We start from the raw sequence: 20,952 nt of genomic DNA on the forward strand, positions 1-20,952 counted from the left end.
ACACGAGCGTTGTGTCCTGCCAAGGCTGGCTGCTGGGGACCCTAGAGGGACTCGCCTGCTCACTGATAGGGAGGTCTCCTGGTGGGCTGAACTGCCTCCTACTGTGGAAGGCTATGCCAGGGGATACGGCCTTGGTATGGGGCAAAGGCCTAGGGAGAGGGCTACTGCCCAGTGAGGGAAAGGGAGGGGTGGGGCGGAGACAAATGAGCAGGGAGAACAGGAGACTGTGGATAGGAAGGAGGATTGGGTCATTTCAGGGTGACTGACCTGGGAGCAGTTTCAGCTAGGGGGTGGGGCACTAGGGGCTGGAGAAGTCCCAGGAGGGGAGGCACAGGGGCTGAGGAGCCAGAGATCTGGAGGCTGGAGCCACCCAGGACAAGACAGGCTTTGGTGGGAGGCCAAGGGGAACACAATCCAGACACTGAGGATGACAAACAGAGTGTGACCAAGTGACAAGGAGGCAGGTGGCAAGTGTCAGAGCCGGGTAGGATTGCTTCCCTCTAAGCCTTCCCCTCCTTGGGAGAGGTAGCGGAAGTAAGGCCTCGGGGAGCTCCCACAGCCAGCCTCTGGGCAGGTGTGGATGTCGAAGAGCTGCCTCCACCCTTTTGCCCGCTCAGGCCAGGTCAGGCTCGTGAATAAACTCCTGGTAATAAGATCCAGAGCCACAGGCAGCAAGTGCCTGCACAGCCCCACTGCCGGCGCGGTTGCTAGGGGACACCAGCCAGCGTTGTCGGGTTGATCGTCAGTGCTGCAATTTTTTTGTCAGCCGTGAATAACTCTGGGAGGCTGTGGCGGCCGTGCCTTCCCAAGCTGCCTGCCAGGGATGAGGCCTACGGCTGGAATTTCAGGAAAGCACATCTTCTGGGCTGACCATAAAATGAGATTTCATGCTGGTGGCAGTCCTAGCTCCTGCTTCTCTCTGCAAAACCCCGGGCTGGTGGGGGAAGGGGGGTAGGGGATGGTGCAAATCCATCAAGGAGAAGGCTGGCATTCCCAGGCCCTGGCACTGGGCCTGCACATTCAGTCCTCCATGGAGCCCATCCTTGGGGCGCAAGGATTTACCTCCCTCTCCACACAGTGGTTGTGGGGCCAGGGCAGAACAATCACGACTAGCAATGGAGGGCCCTGTGCGAAAGTGTCCTCCCTCATCGCTGTGACCTTCCAGGTCAGACGGATCCTCATTCCCATCTCACAGACAAGGAAACTGAAACTTCCAAGTGGAAACTGAAACAAAGGAGGCACAGAGCTGGAACAGGATGCAAACCCAGGCTACCCAAGGCCTGAAGCTCCAGCCCTACCCTGCCTCCCCCATGGATCCAGGCCTACGCTGGCCTGCTGCCCAGTCATAGGCGGGGTACTCTTGGCTGCTGGCACTAGGCCATGGTCAAAGACAGGGCCTGCTGGCCAGGCCCCCACCTGCCGTGGGTCTTCACAGCAAGCCTCCCCCAAAGTAGAGTTCTCAATGCTGTTTATTCACTTAAGTCACCACCAATGTGTGGCCACGAGGCCCCCCAGGCTAGGACAGCAAGGACAGGGACCTGGCTCATCACCGTCTCTGACACTCTTCCTCTCCCCGGCTCTGCCAGGGCTGAACACCACTTTGCCCGGAGCTCCGCGGGTGCCCACGGCCCAGCTTGGAGATTTCTGGGGAAGCTGCGCAGACTTCAAAGTCGGACCTGCTTCCTCTCCCTGGAGAACTAGTGGATAGTTCACCCCTGGCTTTGGAGGCTCTGGCCCCTACCAGAGGGGTCTGAATCAGTATGCCCGCTGGAATCCCAGTCCTTGTCAACCTTGCCCCCAGCCCCACCTACACCAGCCGACATGGGTTGCAAAGTTGGGACGCTGATACAGGGATGCTTTCACCTGAGAAATTCGCAGACTGGAGAATGACCGGCACCTCCTTTCCTGGCCTCAGCCCTCCCGCAATTTGGGAAAAACTGAATTCAAGCTCAGCCCTCGGAAGTTCCTCTAAGGCATCTCTCTGAGCTCTCTGTTTCCTCATCGGCTCAGCAGGGCTGGGAGGCTCTTTCTCACGTATTTTCCAGGGTGACGAGTGCGTCAATTCCCCTGACCTCCCCAAACAGCCTAGCAAGGGCCAGACACGTGTGCTGACCAGCACGGACCTGGACAATGTGACAGGTCATTTGGGAAGCGGCAGGAGTAAGAGCAGGTGTTTGCACTGGAGACCTTGGCCCGAGGACAGCGCTGGGCTGGGGACAGAAGGGCTTACACCTAACATTCCTGCCACATGTGACAGGCAGCTGGGCTGTCCAGAAGGTGGTAGCTAACAACATGGGTGGCCTTGCCCTCAGTGCTGGCTGAAGCCAGGACATTTGGTCTTCCGCACCCACCTCTCCCTTCTGACCAGGTTCCAGGCAAAAACCCCCTTCCAGGATAATAGCGTCACTTTCCTCTGACCAGGCCCCGGGAGAGGGGATTAGGGAAGTGGGTGGCGCCCCTCCCACAGCAGTACACCTGCCAGGACGCCTGCCTTTCAGACGCGCCCGCTGTGATGTAGACAAGAAAGCAGCAGCTTAACAGGCTCCTGCGATGCTTCCACCCGGGGCTGTTTCCTAGCAGGGCCATGGAGAGGGCGATCGTGTGTGCCCACACCCATCGAGGACGCCGTGACACGATCCCATAGCTCTGAGCCCTACGCTTTATGTTCCAGACAGGAGAGGCAAGGACAGCCCCTGGGGACTGGAGGACTGGACCAAGAACCCAGACATCCTGCATCATCTCACTCAGCCCCCAAAGCTGCCCCTGGGACCAAGTCACTGTCACATGTCTCCCAGCATACACCTGTGGTTGGGGGAAGGGTGGGGACCAGCCCACCTTGTGACTCCTCCGAGGAGGGTTTGCAAGTCCCAGTCACAACTACAGTCCCTGCTTAAAATGCTTCCTTCTGGTCAACAGATACCATAGTGGTTAAGGCATTGGATTCCCACAAGGCTGACTATGGTTCGAGCCCTGGACTCGGTGGCCTGAAACTCACACCAAGTGCATGTGTACACATGCCCAAAAATCCTGAGAGGAGACCGGAGGAGAAGGGATTACAACGTGGCCATGCCCCCCGTGGGCTGATTTCTCACTTTCCCTCTCTGTCTCTCTCCAGTGAGCACACCTGCCCAATGGCAAAAACCTAAAAATAAAAAAAAGCTTCTTCTGCAGCCTTCAGACACAGTTCTCAGCCCAGCCTGGTCCTCCCACTCCACACGGCCGCTGCTGCTCCTCAGGCACCCTCAGCTTTTGTGCTCTGTGCCCATCATCTCTGCCCACCGTTAGGCAGCAGGAGCGGCGTTCATCTGCCTGCCCTCCCCCCGCTCAGCACCTGCTCATCCGGCTGATTGGACGACCCTTGCTCTTGGTGGCCTGACCTCTCGGCACAGGAGAGGGGGCAGCCTGGGAAGCCCCAGATCCTCCTGTGCCTCAGAGTTTAAGACCATGCAGGACCCAGAGAGGCAGCAATGGGGGCCAGAGGCAACTCAGTGTGGGAAGCCCAGGTCTTCACCCCAGCTCCGGGGCTCCCAAGCCTCATGATACAGGAAGGGCCCCACCTTTAGCCAGGCTTGTGGGAGTGATGAGACAAGAAGGATCAGACCCCAAAGCTGGATCCTTTTCCATTCTGTAAGCACCAGTGCCCCATCCTGCTGAGATCTGGGTGCCTCTGCCCCTTGGCCTGCCCCTAACGCAGGGCCAGTGAGACCAGAGCCCAGTTTGAGTCCTGGTAAGCCTCAGCTGCTCCAGGGCAATGAGTGAGGCCAAGGGAAGGCCTCCTGGGGTGGCAGGCAGGTGGGCAGGCCGCAGGGGTACTCACCCTCTCCAAGTCTTGCCGCAGGTGTGTGAAGAGCTTCAGGCGGCGGTACAGGACGTCCTGTTCCTGCTGGGCCAGGTTGTCCACCTCGTCGGTCTTGGGGGTCAGCAGCGGTTGGTTGGCATTGGCTTTCCTCTTTAGCTTCCAGTACTGATAGATGAAGTCGACCAGTGCCTCAGCCAGGTCCAGCCGCTCGGCCACCTCGGCCGGCTCTACCAACTCATAGAAGTCCTCCTCCAGCTGCTGCAGCCGCTGTTTGCGCAGGGTCACCTTTTCCAGGTCCTCGCCGGCCTGGCTGGGCTCCGAGGACTCCGACGTGGGGTCACCTCGCGGGCCCCCGTCACTGTGCTCCTGGCAGAATGACTTGAACTTGACCTCGTCATTGTCTGCTAAGATAGTCCGCATTTCCAGGCCATGGTCAAAGGCGCATGTGACGTGGAATGCCGTGACGCAGGAAGGCATGGAACACTGGAGGGAGGGGAGGGCAGCGTCAGGCACGAAGGGGGTCCTTGTGGGAGGGAAGAGGACGTGGGCTTCCCCCAGGGCTCCTCTGACAGTGCAGGCTGCTGGTGAGACCCTGAAAAGAATGGCACGGGCTCCCAACATCCTGGGAAGTATAGAAGGAGCTACGGCGGGTGGAAAAGGAGGCGCTCTGGGGTGGCTGGAAGGGTAGCGAGTTCAGCACCTTATGCTCTAGGGGAGCCGACCGTCAGAAGGTGGTTGGGAACCCCTCTGGGGAAACTGGTTCTGCCTGCAGCCCCTGGGGGCAGGTGAGGGTGGTGGCAGCTGCCTGCGTCCAGGGTGCCCAGGCAGTCTCTCCATGCAGCTGGCTCAGGGGTGAGTGTCATGTACCTGGATGCAGGTGCCCGTACACTCCTTGCAGAGGCTGCAGGACAGAGCCCAGCGGCTGGCTGGGATGTGCGAGATCTTGGTGATGGGTTCCATCTTCTCTGGGCAGCCGATGCTGACCTGGGCAAGACACAGAGCTAGATCAGGCCTCTCACCCCAGTTGCCTCCCAAGGTCCCCAAATAGGGGATTACGGGCTGCAACCAGGTGCTGGGAGGACAGGGCAGTGGCTGAACTTCTAAACTGCAAGTGTTTCCTGACTCCAAACAAGCATGGCGCAGATGCCCGGGGTCCACCTGTCTCCTGCGCTTACCGGAGTGTGTGTGTTCATCTGTGCTCATCTGTGACTCATCTTAAATTGTATGTGAAGGTGTGACAGTGAGCACACCAGTGCATGGAGTTGACCGAGTGTGTGTGCCCGTGACCATGCGAGCTTAGAGATGGAGGTGCTTCAGTGTGTGTGTGCACACACGTAGGGCCAGGTATGCATGTGCACGTGCACACACACACACACACACACACACACACACAAAATCACACATGAGGCCCCCTCTCTTCTGTTCAAGGCCTTTGAGGGTTCTTTTTTTCTTGAGCAAGAGCTTTGCTATAGGGCGAATGTGCTTGCTGGAGAGACAGAGACAGAGAGACAGAAAGCAAGAAATTACACCCCCGCCCCGGGGGGGATGGCCATGACACAATCCCTTCTCCTCCATTCTCTCAGGATTTTAAATACACATGCACATATGTCCTGTGTGAGTTTTAAGCTGCCAGGTCTGGGATTTGAACTGTGGTCAACTATGTGGGAGTCCATAACCATTACACTCTCTGCTGGTCCCCCTTTGAGGGTTCTTGTATAACCTGAATCAATTTTTATTTTTCTGAGCACCAAGGAAAGGGCTCATGACAGCGTTTCTTCTTCAGGGTCTTCGGTGCTCTCCTAGCCAATGGGGATGTGCCTTGGCTTAGCCTCTCCTGTGAGGACAGTATGCAGCTGCGCCCAAGTCAACTGGACACAGCCCCTCCTAGCTGCACCTTCGTCTCCCCACCACCCACACCTGAGCACAGAAGAGCCCCTCTCCATCACTCTTGAACTAATGCCCCCCCATCCACTTCTCTGTCTCTGCTGCTCCCAGTCCAGGGCAAGCTCAGAGGTAGTCCTGGCCTTCAAGGTGTTGAGCGGGAACAAGAGCACCCTACTGGCAAAAGCAACCGCCATCGCAGAAGCCTTCAAGGGAGGCCCCAGCAGAGACCTTACACTGTGAGTGCAGGACAGGGAGGGCCACTTGCTGCCAGGGCCACCTGGCTTGCTTCTGGGCACAGACAGCCTTAGAGCAGGGCCTCTATCTGGGTCAGAGCACAGAGCAGGGCTGGGGCTGAAATACTGCTGAAGTTCACACGTCACACGCTAAGGATGGCCCTGCAGGAGCCCAGGGCCTCTGCTGACTCACTGTGGACCCAGCCTGTTGCCTGTGACCTTCCCACCTAGGCTTAGACCTGGGCCCAGTCCTCCAGCCAGCCATGGCCACAGCAGCATTGTCATTTCTCTTAGGCTGGTTGTTTCATTTTTGTCCTAAATGCGCAGTCTGACTTTGGTCAGACCAACTGCCTAGGTTTAGCTGGAGCCCACAGCCTGCTTTCTCTCCAGTCAGCTGCCTGGCTTCTTTCCACACCTCAGACCTGCCTCCTGAACCCCCCTTGGCCTGTTACCCTATCTTCCCAAGAAACTACCACCTGGGCCCTGCCCAAGGCCACAGGCAAAGTTCCCTGCGGGAGGTCTGAGTTCCTCTCAGGCCCATCACCCTCTCCTCAAGTGTTTTGCTGCCCAAGTTCTGCCCAGGCCCCTGTTCCCAGTTCCATCCACACAGACTGGCTTCCCCATGGGCTGTTCTCTGGGGCTGCCAGGTCCCCATGCCTACCCACCTCAGGAATCCACAGGGCGCAGCTCACATGCACCCACTTGGTCCCACTTCTGGTGGGCTTCAAGGCTCCTCCTCGCTTGGGGCAGAGCAGGCACTTTGGCTGGACCCCCAGGGCACACGTCCGGCACAGCCAGCTGCCCGTGGGTACCTTGAGGATCCCGTAGCAAGCCTGGGAAGAGTGAAGCAGTCGGGGTCAGAGGCACCAGCCTATCCGCACAGGCTCACAGCTGCAGGGCAGGCTCAGGGTGAGGGGCCCCTGGACAGCCCTTTGCCTGCTCCGTGTGCATGAAACTTCCCCATTCCAGTCCCCCGTGGGAGGGCTCAGGTCTGCCCTCTGCTGGGAGGAGCCACTCCAGCCAGATATTCCTAACTGGCGTGGACTCCGGGAGGGTCCACGAACCCCTCTAGGTTGAATATAAATCAGGCATATGCTTAAGGCTGAGTTTTTATTTTCTCACAGGGATCCGTGAACTGGGCTCCTTCTGGTCATGCATAGCACTTGGGAGAGACATGGCCCGAAGAGCTGCTGGATATAAGCGGTGTGGTGTATGAAGGCGCACTACTTACTCCCTGCGACCAGGTGGGGCCTGCCTCTGAGCCCCCTAAAGGCAGCTTCAAAGCATGGGCCAGAGCGGGTGCACTGGGCTCACAAGTGTAAATAGGGCCCAGAGGTACCCAAGACCTAGAGAGAACCCTGGGGCCAAGATCGAGAGGGGCCCTGGCCGGGCTGCCCCTGGTTCATAGCACCAGCAAAGGGAGCAATTACTTCATCTCTTACCACACGGCAAGCAAATAATAACTCACTTTTATTTACAGCTCAGCGCACAGAGGCCCAGAGAGGTTAAGAAATTCGCTCCAAGGCACCAAGCTCGTGGAGGGCAGAGCCACGGTCTGAAGGCAAGACCTCATGGCAAAGCCATGAGGTATTTTTCTGTTTTCTCTGCAAAACTGCATCAAGACTTTCCCAACAACCCAGTATGTTGAGGACAGAAAGCCCACCCGAAGGGCACCATCTGCTCAAGGCTGGCTAGCAGGGCCGGCCACGAGGCCCTGGGTGTACTCGGCACCATGCAGGGGTCTGCCCACCTGGTGCACACAGACGTTGCACTTGTCACAGAAGACCATCTCGTTGCCGTCCTCACCCTCAGGAGAGCGGCACACATCGCAGACGACGTCCTCATCATACTCGATGCCCAGTCCCTCCTGCGTCTCAATGGCCCGTGCCATGTTCTGGTGGCACAAGGTCTCCAGCTCCTCCAGGACACGCTCTAATGTCAGCTCGTCCAGCTCGGGCCTCTCTGTGGGGAGGACGACAGGAGAGGGTGTTTGGGCTCCTGTTTTGGAGCCTGGTCTTTGGGCTCCGATATTCCTGGGGCTGTAGGAATTTAGGGCAGATGTACGAGTTTCCACTCAGCCACTGTGTGCCCTGGAGAAGAGCATCCACCGTCCCAGTCCTCAGCTCCATCTCCTGAGCAGTGACAGGGCTGAATCTTCCAGTCTCAAAGGCCCCTGACCTGTCATGGAGTTCTGACTTTAGGGGGCCTGCCTGTGACCACCTGGGCACATATGCATGGGCAGGTAACATGAACGTGTCTCTGGGATGCAGCTGGCTCCATGTGAATCCACTGCTTGCCCTTGCTCTGTGTGCACAGGGGGACCTTTGCGGGTGGCTGAAAAGGGCAGAGCTGGCTCTTCCTAGGATATCCTAATGGACGTGTCAGCAGGTCCACATCCATAGGCCCAGGCCCAGGTGACACCCCAGACTCACATGCAAGCTCACTCACTCTGCATGCAGCATTAAAAAACAGCCAGCATCCCTGCTTACTACCATATTCTAAAGACCGCTGTCAATCACGGCTATTACTGCCCCACCTGACTGCTGCCCCTTCCAGACACAGAGACACTCAACAACGTCGGCAGTCGACAATGCAGTAGGTCTGAGCTGTCCCAAAGCCCACCCCTGGCTACTGCCTCCAGGAGCTGAGATCATGCCCTGGCCTGGCCCGGCCCCATTCCTGGTGCAGGGGTCACCTACCCATCTCCCTGAGCTCAGAGTTGATGACCTCAGTAGGCGTCAATCTCGTCCAGGTCATAGCGGCTGCCCCCTGGCCAGTCGGGCTGGGAGCCTTCACCAAGTGCAGGGCTGCTCAGGGACCCCTGGGAAGGGGGGCCTTCCAGTGGTGGAAGAATCCTAGGAAATCAAGAGGGGGTGTCATATAGGGTGGCGTCCTCAGCTGGTGATGGGGTTCCAGGTCATGAAGGGTGGCGTCCTCAGCTGGTGATGGGGTTCCAGGGAGGTGTGAGACTTGGACACCACGCAGGCCCCACATCCCTCCTCCTCCCCCACCATCGGCCCGCCCTGCTGAGACAGACAGCTGCAGCTAGGCAGTCAGGGCAAGGAGACCCGCAGGGCTGTGGGGCGGAGTGGGGGCTGACCCACGGCCCTTGCTCGCCCACAGACGTTCGTCTTGCCACACCTCCGCTGCCCTCCCACCAGGTGGCTGGGATTTGGCTGAAGCTCCACAAACGGGCTCATAGGTGGCTTGAGCGCTGTCCTAGGCAATACCTTGTGCCAGCCACTTTGTGAAAAATGGCAATGACTAATTGGAGTCCAGGTCCAGGATTACCCACAATCCCTCACAAACCCCAGTCCTTCCTTTACTAACAGTCAGAAAACTTGACGGCCTCGAGTCCAGCCAAGCCCAGACCTCTTCAGGAGGAGTCCCCGACCATCTAGGTACTTGGTTGTGGCCCACGGTGAGCCTCTCCTCAGGTCTAGGGCCATGGGACACAGCGTTGCCCACACCTTGTCCTTCTCCCTGACCCAATGTAACAATGGTGATGAGCCTTGCTTCAGTGTAACCCTCCGTCCCACCCCACCCCCGCCTGCACCTCCATCCCCAAGATGGAGCCTAAATCAAATCCCCTGGTTACAATGATGCACCTCCTACAGTCCCAGGATCACAATCCCTCAGCCTTCCCTAGGGCCATGGCTGTGCCTCCAAGGCAGCTTGGAAGGGCTGTGGCTGGAGGGTCGGGTTCCAAGCCCAGCTCCCTCACGTATGTGTGACCCCAGGTAAGCCATTTCCATTCTCCGAGGCCTGGTGAAACGGGCTAAAAATGACTGTACTTCCACGGCTGGCGATTCGATTAAACTGGCTAATGAGTGTAAAGTTCTCAGAAAAGTGCGTGGTGCACGCCCAGCCCTAGGTGTGCATGCATAGACCGAGACCCCTGGAGATCACCTTCTGAAGTGGGACAGAGGGGACATTTTGCCCCAGGAGGGCAGTTTCCTCCAAGCTCTACCATGTGCTGCCCCTCAGTTCCCGATGCCAATTCAAAATGCCAGCTCTTCCCACCCCCACCAGTTGCCATGGTTATTGCTTTAGTGCCTGGCCTCCATCTGGCCAGCCCTACCAGGGCCGAGAGGCCCCCTCACTGGCCCGAGAGGCCTCCTGGGGTCGAAGGCAGGGCTGCCAGGGGCTGTGACTCAGCGTAGACCGGGAGGGAAGGGCAGGGCCCTGGATGGCACAGAGGCATGGCTGAGCTGTGGGCAGGGCTCCTGGGCTCTAGCAAACACCCTGGGTGTCAGCCAGAGGGCCAGGAGGGCTGAAGGAGACAGAAAAGCAGAGGCACAGACAGGGAGAGGAGGGCCTCCCGCCAGGAGGACGAGGCTGGTAAGACGAAAGGGACACAGGAGGCCCACAGTAAAGCAGCCTTGGGCAATGACAGTGGTGCGACCAGATCCGCTTCTATTTGGAATCATGGTATAGGCTGGCAGTAAGCAGCACCTGGTGTCTGTCAGCCAGTCACAAGTGCTTGTATTTGATTCCACACAATCCCGCCTCTCCCCAGGAACCTGTTACCTGAATTCAAACGCAATCTTAGAACAGCCGAAAATTTTGTCATGATTTGGTTTGTGCCCTAAGCATATGCGTAGTGGAGGCTGGGGTAACCCCTGTCTGAATGCCCACTACCTACTGGCATAACCACCCACACCTGCCTGCCTACTCCACCTGGCCAAGCCTCTGAGAGGCAAGCTCCCTGGGGAGCTGGGGTTGAGGGACTCACAGCAGAAAGGCATTTCCGGTGCTCCCTGGGTTCTCGCCCTTATCTCTCTGCTCCCTTCTGGCTCTGGCGGAAGCTCTCCCACCAGGGATGGGTTGACCTGGCCCTGGGTCAAGGCCACAGCCTCAGCCTCAGCCACTGCCAGCAGGACTGAGGTCACCAGGAGGAAGTGGACTGAGATCTGCCAGAGGGGGAGGGGATTCTCTAGCCCAGAAGACCGGACAGGCATTGGAGGCTGGGTCTGCCCTGGGCTCTATCACTCGGCCGCACCGAGAGAGCAATGCGGGCCCTCACTTGAGTCACAATCTGAGGACAAGACAGGCTTTCACTGCTCAGACAGATGTCAGACCATGGAGTAGGCAGCCCTACTCTCGTTCCACGGAGGGACACGGGGACGGGGCGGCAGTTGGGAGGGGGAGCCAGAGCCAGCATACCAGGGGGATTTGGGCACAGGGTCTCATGGACCTTGCCAGGGGTAACCCCGGCTCATTCCTGTGCCTGCCATGTCCTAGCCCAGCCTCCGAGGCCCCAGTGGCCACGCAGGGAATTCCCCAGAACTTCCCGACTTCCTCATCTGTGAAGTGCAGACAGCGATGTGCATATAATATGACCAGTAAATGAGAGGGTGAGCAGAGCAGCCTCAGCACAGCGAGTCCTCGGAACGGAGTTCCTCTACGAGTTCTGATCATGACGGCTGCTGGGCAGGCTTCCAGCTCGGGCTGTGCTGTGGAAGGTGCCCAGGGCTGGAAGAGACAGGGCAGAAGGGACTGGGGACCTCCCTAAGAGAGTGCAATTCCTTAATTCCAGCCCATCCTCTCCAGAGACCCTGGGCAGGCCCAGAGTCCCAGACTCCTGTTAGCTGAGCGTGGCCACGCATACGCTGGGGATGCACCTAGTAAAGCCAAGCAGTCTGCACACGTGCTCTCCTCTTGATGTCAACAGATAAAGCACTCTCCGGGCAGACTACAGCCAAGCTACTGGTGTGGGAGCATCTGCAATTAATTACCCGGGCCAGCGGATGTTTCCGGAACCACCTGACATTGACATAAGTACAGTGGACAGACCGCTGGGTCCAACCTAATCAGGACTCACCCCTCTCTGGCTGCTGGCGGCCTGTCCCTCCCCTGATGCCCTGGGACCTGGTACTTGCATATTCTCATTGAATCCTCACCACTACACCAGTAGGCAGATTACCTTCACTTTAAGGAGGAGAAAATAGGTCTAAAGAGGTCAAATAACATTCTTCGGTCTGCAGAGGCGAGGGTGCAAAACTGATTAGGAGCTTAACTTAGAGTTGTGACCCTGGGCAGGGAAGTAGAGAATAAGTTCATTCTCCAAATCCTACATACATTCCCAATGGGGCCTCCAGGCTTTCCAGAAAGCCTTGGGCTCTCCTGATTCTCAGAGATGCCCCAGCCAAATGTCAGGAGGCACTCAGTTTTTGGAGAATGTGCCCTTCACAACACCCGGTCCCCAGAGGCTCAGATCTGCTGTACCTGCGAGCCTATACCCAGCATGGGCATAGGCTGGCACTAAGTGGCACCTGGTGTCTGCCAGCCAGTCAGAGGTGCAGCTGCCAGGAGGCGACAGTGCCAATGTCAAGGCAGGTGACAGCTATGATCTTTGCCCCAGGCCTGGTCTATGCAGGCTGAAGTGGGAACCCTGGGCTGCCAAGCCCAGGAGTGGACTGCCAATAATCCAAGCTGCCCAACCCACATAAGTGAGAGGCCAGGCCCCAGGCCCCTCTGGCCAGAGACCTGACTTGGAGGGCTTCCCAAAGTGAAGAACGAAGTGCTTGGTGAAGTCTGTAGCTGGACTCATGGCCACGGAATATGTCCTGACAAAGAGACACTCAGGGTTCTCTTCACCCCAGAAGGCCAAAGGCTATGACAGTGTCTAAGACGGTCCTGGCAGGGTGGCTCCTTGGAGGCGGGAAATAGTAACTGCACCCTGGGCATGGACCCCGTGCCAGGCACTTGACTCTCCACTCTTAAGCACTCCTTTAAGAAGCCGAGAAAGTCAAGTGCATGGCTTATCCGCATCTGAAGGCTTAGTGAACTTCCCTTTCAGATCTGCTGTGGGACCCAGTTTGGGCTGACACTATCTAATCCACGGAGCACCTGCTGTGTGCCAGGTCCCATGCCAAGTCCACGTATCATTTCACTAGATAATCTTTTATTTTTAAGAGAGATTTTTGCTATAGGGGTTGTGCATTTGCCAGAGAGACAGAAAACGAGAAATCACCCCGCAGGGAGTAATCCCTATAATCCCTTCTCCTCCATTCTCCTCTTGGGATTTTGGACACACACGCACACACATCCAGTGTTTCAAGCCACCAGGTCCAGGACTTGCACTGTGATTGGCCATGTGGGAGGACCAGTGACGTAACCATTACGCCATTTGCTGGCCCGTCACTATATCATCGTAGCAACTGTCTGAGGCAGGTGTTGTTTGTATATTCATCTGTCACAGACAAGAACATATGAGGCTCAGGGATTATATTTCTGGCTCGAGGTCATACTGAACGTGAGTGAAAATCTGAACTCAGAGCCTAGCCCAAGTCCAAAACCTTGGCCTCACAGATTAACCCCCAATACTCTTGGAACATTCAAAAGGCTGTGTAGACAAGAGAAATAGAGATGGTCTAGAAAGGAATTCCAGGACTGGCAGGTCCCTCGCCTGAAAACACCCTCCCCTTCCTTCCCCCACCCGCAAAGCCCCCCAGCCTGGGCAACCTGGCTCACCTCACCACGGGCTCTGGGATGGCCTCCGCTCCCGCAGGCACCTGCACACCCTTCTCCCATTCCTGCCGCCATGGGTCTGCCAAGATGTAGTAGTCATCCGGGCTGAGCTGGTATGAGTCTGGGATCTTCATAGCTGTGATCAAATCTGTCCGGAAAACCTGTCAGGAGCAAGAGGGGAGAGTGTGGCTTCTGACCGACACAGGGCAGTGAGTTCCGCAAGCAGGGAAGAGGCAGATAGATCCAACTCTGGGGGGCCTTCCGCCTGCTGACAGAAGCAGTAAGTACAGTAAGTAACATCTTCTTTGAGCCCAGCACATACTTTGCACATGACAGATGATCTACACATGTGATGAACTGAATTCAGATGACTTTCACACCCATTAAAGCCAGAGTTTGAGTGAGTGATGGAGAAAAAGGGAAAGACAGAGAGTGGTAAAAAGAAAGAAAAACAAAAAAGAAAAGAAAAAGCAAAGGGCAGAATGGCCTCTGTGATGGCAACACTGCCATGAGGTGACTGTTGGGACAATGTGCACTGAAGGTTTAAAACTATGTTCTATTTGCACCCAAAGGGGGGGTGTCAAATACCACTGACACCAACCCCAGGAAAACAAAAGGCCAGGACCTTATGCAAATAGCCAAGGGAGGGGGCGGGGCTTGGGCAGGCTACAAAGTGGCTGCACCAGACTTGGGCACTCCGCGTCCCTGAAGAACAAGGACAGGAGTCTCTACCTCAGCAGGGGCTCTCCAGTACTACCCTGTGTGTGGGGTAAGCAGAAGACAGGGTGGGATGCCGTGGCACCTCTAGACACCGTGTGACTTGCTCAGGCACCAACTTTCTCAGGGATCATCACTTGAGAATCACAAGATCAAGAAGAACACACATCACTGAGAAAAGGGAAACCACTTCAAGCACTCCAGGCCTCAGACCAAAAGCCCAAGCCAGCCCTCCCTGCAAAAGTCAGCAGCCACTGCTCAGCTCAGGGCTAAGTCAGCTCAGGGGCCTTCCAGAGGCCAATGACAAAGCGATTCAGCGGTAACCACTGCCGGCTGGGGGCCCCTCACTGGCTGCTGGGGCCTCATTTGAATCTAGGGCCTTAACCACAAGGAAAAATGGAAATGGGTGCACGGAGAGGCCTGGAGGCAGCATCTCCAGAATCTAATTAATGTCTTCGCCTAGCTAGAGAAGGCCCTGGCTTGGAAAAGGTCAAGTTTCCTGAAGACTCTATTTGCCAATATAATTTAATTGTTAAGACTAACACCCTAACATTTAATTAGGGTGCCAGTGTGAAAAAAATTAAAATCAGATTACGATTAAATGCTAATTAAACAGAAGATGGAATGTGGCTAAGATTTCACAGCCCTGACAATTTGCATATCTTATTAGCAAGCAGTAAGACGGTTAATAGGACAGTGTAAACGCAGGCGCTGGGGCTCTCCTCACCCCCCTCTGCTGGCTGAGGCTGGGTTATTTCCCTGTGGGCTCCAGGACAAGACCTGAAAAGGACAAACTGACCCCACAGTGACTCATGATTGCCTCAAATCTCTCCAGAACCAAACCAAGTGAGCCAAGAGGTGGGACAGCCCAACCCCCATGGGCCTGATGTCTTGGGAACCACCTGTCTGGGGCCCAGCTTTTCATGCAGCCCCAGAAATCAGCCCTCCAGCCTCCCAGTGTCACTCACTTTTTACTGAAAAATGCATGAGGAGGTCAGAAACACTGCTCCCTCTTTTGGGCTGTTGCCCCCTGGGGGAAGATTCCTTCCTGATCACCCACTCAGGGAGTGTCCACCCGACGACTGAGCCTCTTTGCTTCCAATCCTGCCTCACTCTCTTCCCAGCACTTACGCTCCTGAAAGTGATCCTGTTTACCTGGGTTGCTTGCTTCTTGTACCCCCCACCACAGATGTCCTCTCGTTGGCTATACCCTCAGTGCCTGGCACTGAACACTGGGGCTCTGTGGGGAATCACCTGATGACTCTGAGCTTCCTAGCTGTTTCCTGGCCGTGCGTTCCAGGCCCCCATGAACAGGGTGAGCCACCTCATGGAGACACCCAGAGCCTGAAACCCCAACCCCATGGATCTTGCAAGGGCCTCTGAGCAACAGGCAGCTTTTGTTCTGCAGAGCTTGAAGCCCAGGGACCAGTGCTCAGTGCAAGCTGGAGCCGGGCAAGAGCAGAGTACCAAGCCACGTCAGCTGGGGAGAGGTGGCCCTGACCTAGCACCAGGCTTGGCACGGATAACTCGGAGCAGAGTGCTCTGGCTCAACTCGAGAGTCCCTTCATGCTGCAGTCAGGGAGATTCAGGAAAGACCAGAGTCTGGTTCTAAGCGAGGTCTGCTCCAACCTAGGTCACTCAGGGAGGGCGTGGCAGACTGGACACTAGTGGCCCTTTGGGAGGTCAGCATTGTCACAGTATGAACCAGCTCTTAGACACCACGGTAACTGTCTTAGGGCTGTTCTGGAACTCGTTTATTATCAGTGCCTACACCAACGCCGTGAGAGCACGGCCACCATCCCTGCTTCACCGTGAGAAGCCTGGGACTCCGGTTAGTCGGATGACTTACCCAAGGTCTTGGAGTTGTGGGTAGCCAGGGGACTCAGGCCAACACAACTCCTCCACAGCGTCCCTTTCCCCTTTGGCCTCCTGCTCATTGCCCAAAACTCTTGAAGCCAAAATAGGTGGCTTCCCCAAGGCAAATATGCAAATCTGGCTGTCCCCTTTGTAAAGGCAGGCTGGCTAGTGACTCTCCACTGTCCTACTAGGCCCTAGGGCCACTCGGATGCACTTGCAATATCTCAAGCACTCTTTTTTTGTTTACTTTTTTTTTTTGAGACGTTTTTGCTATAGGGCGCCTGCACTTGCCAGAAAGACAGAGAGACAGAAAGCGAGAAATCACTCCCCCCACTCCCCCCAAGGGAGGGGGGGGCAGCCCCGCTGCAATTCCTCCTCCCTTGCCAAAGTGGGGCTGGGATGCTTCATCCTGAAATGAGTCCAGCTCCCCCACCTGCTCTGGGAAGCCTTCTCCAACCCCAGGCAGGGCTGTGAGTTTGCCTGAACACCCACAGCGTTCTCCTCGTAGAGGCCTGGCTGGGCCACAGGGTCGGAGCCTGCACTACACGCAGGGCCTGCACATACAAGGTGTGAACAAACCTGAATGACTCAAGACCCTTCCATGGCTCAGCTTCCTTGGTTACTGCCCAAGGCTGACATTGGGCAGCTGGGTACGCTGTACTTCCCAAAGGAGCCTCTAGACATGAAAACAAAAACCAGCCAAAATGTGGTAGCCCAACGGTGACCTAGACTTCTTTCAAGCCTTTTTTTTTTTTTTTTAATTGCCAGAGGGCATGTGTGCTTCCCCATCCTATCAGGAATTTGGGCACATATATACACATGTACACACAACTGGCATTATTTTTCAAGTTCCAGGGCTGGGATTAGAACTGTCATTGGCCATAGATTTGGCTCCCAATCCACAGAGCTTAACTACTACACAAAGGGGCTGGCCCTGATTTTACTTTTTTTTTTTGAGAGGTTTTTACTATAGGATGCGTGCGCTCACCAGAAAGACAGAGCGAGACAGAGAGACAGAAAGTGAGAAATCACCCCCCAGGAGGGATGATCACGCTGCAATCCCTTCTCCTCCATTCTTCTCTCGGGATCTTGGGCCCGCGCACACACACACACGCGCCCGGCGTGAGTTTTAAGCCACCGGGTCCGGGACGTGAACTGCAGTCGACTACGTGGGAATCCAGCGACATAGCCATTATGCCAGCTGCTGGTCCCTAATTTTACTGTTTGGGCCAGCTGGCAACATGGTAGTTAAGGCAGCTGGATGGATCCCACACAGCTGACTGCTGTTCAAGTCCCAATCGGGTGGCTGGAGGTGTGTGCACGTGCCCAAAATCCTAAAAGGAGAATGGAGGAGAAGGGATTATGGTGTGGCCATGTCCCCTGGGAGGTTTTTCTCATTTTCTCCCTCTGTCTCTCTGACAAGTGCACACATCCTGTGACAAAAAAGAAAAGCAAAATCAAATACACAACAAAAACCAACCAAATAAAAAAGCATAGGGTCTTAACATGTGGCATTCCTCCTGCCTCGGCCTCCCAAGAAGCTGAGACAGGGAGACCCCACTATACCACACTTTTTAGGTTGGGCAGGGAATAAACCCAGGCTCCCCATGTGGCCTCAGTCTGCCGATCAGTCACATCCGGGCCATGCTACAGGGCCCATCTTTCTGTTCTGAACTGCCGGGGTTAGGCCTGGAAAAGGCTTCGTGATTCTAAAACTGCTCTGGATGATTGATGAAAATAAATGAAGAATAAAATGGACACTGATGAACGGCAAGCCTGTCGTGGCAAAAAAGTTGGAAGCTCAAAAACAAGCAATTTTCTTCGCATGTGAATGTTTACTATTTTTCTCTCTTTTGGCAGAAATTGACAAATTGTCTTTAAAGGTCTGCTGCCTAGCAACCAAGTTCTGTGAGCTGCTCGGGAGATGTTAATTGCAGCTTCTCCAAACAGTATGAAGGATGTTTAAAGGCCTCAGACTCTTCATTTAATAACCAATCTGATGCCAGTGGTGCCAACGCAGCCCTGAAGGAGGCTGGAGACCCTGTCCCGCCAGACGTAGGCACGCAGCGCTAGAAATACATCACCCGGCCTTGCCTTCCTCTTCCTTTTCCTGAGATTGAAGACACAGCATTCCAGTCTAGCTCACCGCTCCTACTTCCCCAGGAAGGACTACAAACAGCATGTAAGAAAGCATCGGTGGGGGGGCATATGGTGATGTGGTGATGAGCCTGTGCTCTCCCGTGAGGCCGACCCACGTGAGAAGGTTCTGGGTTCACACCCAAAGACCTTCCTGAACATGCTAGGCCCGTGATTAAAGCTGGGGATGGACTGTGCCTTGAAGACCCTGTTGAGGGTGTATTTCTTTCTTTCTTTCTTTTAGAATTAGTTTATTTAACTTTATTTTATTTTATTTATTGACTTCATTTGACCACAGAGGGAGAGAGAGAGAGAAAGTGGGAAAGCAAGCCGCCAGGTCCGAGACTTGAACCACAATCGACCATGTGGGAGTCCAGCACCCTTAACCACCATGCCACCTGCCAGACCCAGGTGCCTGTTTTACTTATTCATGGAAGAAATAAACTAAACAAAGGGAGAGAAAGAGAATGAAAGCATCAGTCAAGTGTGAGTGACTGCGAAATGAAGATAATGACAACAGGTGACTTTTAGGGTGTGCTGATCACCTGTAGGCAACACCGACAGTTTTAGTACTGGCTTGTCAGAAAAGTCATGACGCATGTTTGCATAGAAAAAAATACATCATGGCTTTTTGACAACCCAATAGATGGTATCTGAAAATGTATCCTGGGACCTTGGTTCTCTGCTTCCTCTTCTCAGGGAGTGAATTATTGTATCCTAGAGTATTTTAGACTGAGAGGCACCAAGAGGAGTTTAGTTACTTAAGGAAAGGTACCAGCACTTATCACAATTACAAAACTAATTATCTGTCTAATTATTTGTTTAATGTCCATCTCCTCTAATAATCAAGCTGCAAGAAGACAGAGACCACATGTGTTGTTTATCATCGTGTCTGTGTGTGCCACAGTGCTCAGCACACAGCAAGGCTTATCAAGAAATGCTTGTGGAATAAGTGAGCTAAGAAGGGAACGATGGGGCTAGCAGGTGACACGGAGTTTAAGGTGGATGGATCCTACATGACTGACAACATGGTTCAAGTCCCAGACCTGGCAACTAGAGAAACACGCCAGGCATGTGTGCATGCATGCCCAAAATCCCGACTGAGAGGGGAAGGGAAGAGAAAGGATTGGGACATAGACATTCCTCCTGGGGAGTGCTTTCTTACTCTCCCCCCACTCCCCACGGAGTGCATGTGCCCTATAGAAAAAGAAAAAAAAAAAAAAAAGAATGAATGCATTTCAGGATTTGTTGTAAGTATGACTCAACTCTAAAACTTCTTGTGGGTGGCCCAAAGGGTTCTTCCAGGTACAACTCAGACTTGGTCATTGTCTCAAAACATGTGACAATGGCTTTAGCCAGGCCTGCCTCTCCTTGACCTCTGTGTACATTAAGTCCCAATGTAGGGTTGGGAGAGGACTCCACCCTGTCATCCCCCAAGGAATGCTTGAATGCTTGAGGCCTATCCTGAAAGAAACAGCCTCAATTGTTCTCTGAGCACCTCACCTCATTAGAAACAAAAGCTAATAGTGAAAAGTAATTGTCTTATTAAGGCATGCCAGGTATAGTGCTAATTGCTTTATATATATAAATTGCCTTACATATAGCCTCACCTAAGTCATGACCCCTATTTTATAGATGCGGAGACTGAGACTCGGAAGTTAAACCACTTGTTGGAGGTCGGCACTGTCCTTTAACCACAGCAATACTGCCTGCGAGCTAGCCAGATATTCTTCTTTGAAAAAAGAAAATCTGTCCTGGGCTGGAACCTGATGAAGAGGATCGCACCCACCAGCAAATTTATACAGTTAAAATGAGGCATAAAACACCAGAGAAGGGGTTGGGGAATAGCCATTCTCTGCCCATATGTTTTAAGACCAAGTTGGTAAGAGTAAGTCACTTAAAAAACAGAACGAAAATCCCCCACTCAACATCTCTTTCTCTTACTTTCATGAGGATAACAGCACTTCCTGCTCTTAAAGAGAATTTATTACGCACATTTCTTTTGCAAGACAAGTCCCAGAGGCCAGGAAGCCTTTCCAGCTGGCAGGAACAGCAATGTTTCCGACTACACGAGAAGTGGATTCTGGCCCCCTACCCTAGAGGAAGGCAGTGCGAGTCTCAGACAGCAGGCACCTTGCCCAGCACACACTTCCTGGAGAGAGGGGGGAAGTGAGAAATCACCACCCCCCCATGGCCATGCTATAATCCCTTCTCCTCTCAGGATTTTAGGCAGACGCACATGTGTTTGGTGTGATTTTCAAGCCTCCAGGTCAGGGACTTAAACCATGGTTGGTTACGTAAGAGTTCAGCACCTTAACCATTAGGCCACCTGCTGGCCCCAATAATCCAGTTTTTAAAAGCATGGGTCAAGGGGCCAGCAGGTGGCACGCTGGTTGGTGTGCTGGATTCCCACAAGGGTGACTGGGATTTGAGTCCCGGGCTTGGTGGTTTGAAACTCACACTGGGCTGGTGTCCGTGTGTGCCCAAGGGGAGAATGGAGGAGAGGGAATTACAACATGGCCTTCCCCCCCGAGTGGTGATTTCTCGTTTTCTCTCTGGTTGAGCGCATGTGCCCTACAGCAAACATCTCTCAAACACACACACAAAAGCATGGGTCAAGCCAATAAACTGCATCTTCACTCACGTACTTTTCTTCAGGTGTGTGTGTGAGGGGGTGGCCTCATTGTATAGGAATTTTTCTTTTCTTTTTTGGACAGGTTTTTGCTATAGGGCATGTGCGCTCGCCAGAAAGACAGAGAGAGACAGAGAGACAGAAAGTGAGAAATCACCCCCCCCCCAAGGGATGGCCACGCTGCAATCCCTTCTCCTTCATTCTTCTCTTGGGATCTTGGG

The 20,952-nt window shown here is 54.7% G+C and overlaps 1 protein-coding gene across 1 annotated transcript in view; it reads right to left on the reverse strand.

Moving 5' to 3' along the window:
• The window catches only part of JADE2 (jade family PHD finger 2), a 57,523-nt gene that overhangs the window by 16,595 nt on the left and 19,976 nt on the right, over window positions 1-20,952 (reverse strand). The window contains 7 exon segments of the mRNA XM_006166854.2: window positions 3,818-4,282; window positions 4,667-4,783; window positions 6,582-6,749; window positions 7,667-7,878; window positions 8,616-8,647; window positions 8,649-8,771; window positions 13,393-13,550. Of these exon segments, the coding sequence (XP_006166916.1) occupies window positions 3,818-4,282; window positions 4,667-4,783; window positions 6,582-6,749; window positions 7,667-7,878; window positions 8,616-8,647; window positions 8,649-8,771; window positions 13,393-13,550 (1,275 nt within the window).

The sequence above is a fragment of the Tupaia chinensis genome, unplaced genomic scaffold (genome assembly GCF_000334495.1).
Source record: "Tupaia chinensis unplaced genomic scaffold, TupChi_1.0 Scaffold144346_1, whole genome shotgun sequence".
NCBI classification, from domain to species: Eukaryota; Metazoa; Chordata; class Mammalia; order Scandentia; family Tupaiidae; genus Tupaia; species Tupaia belangeri.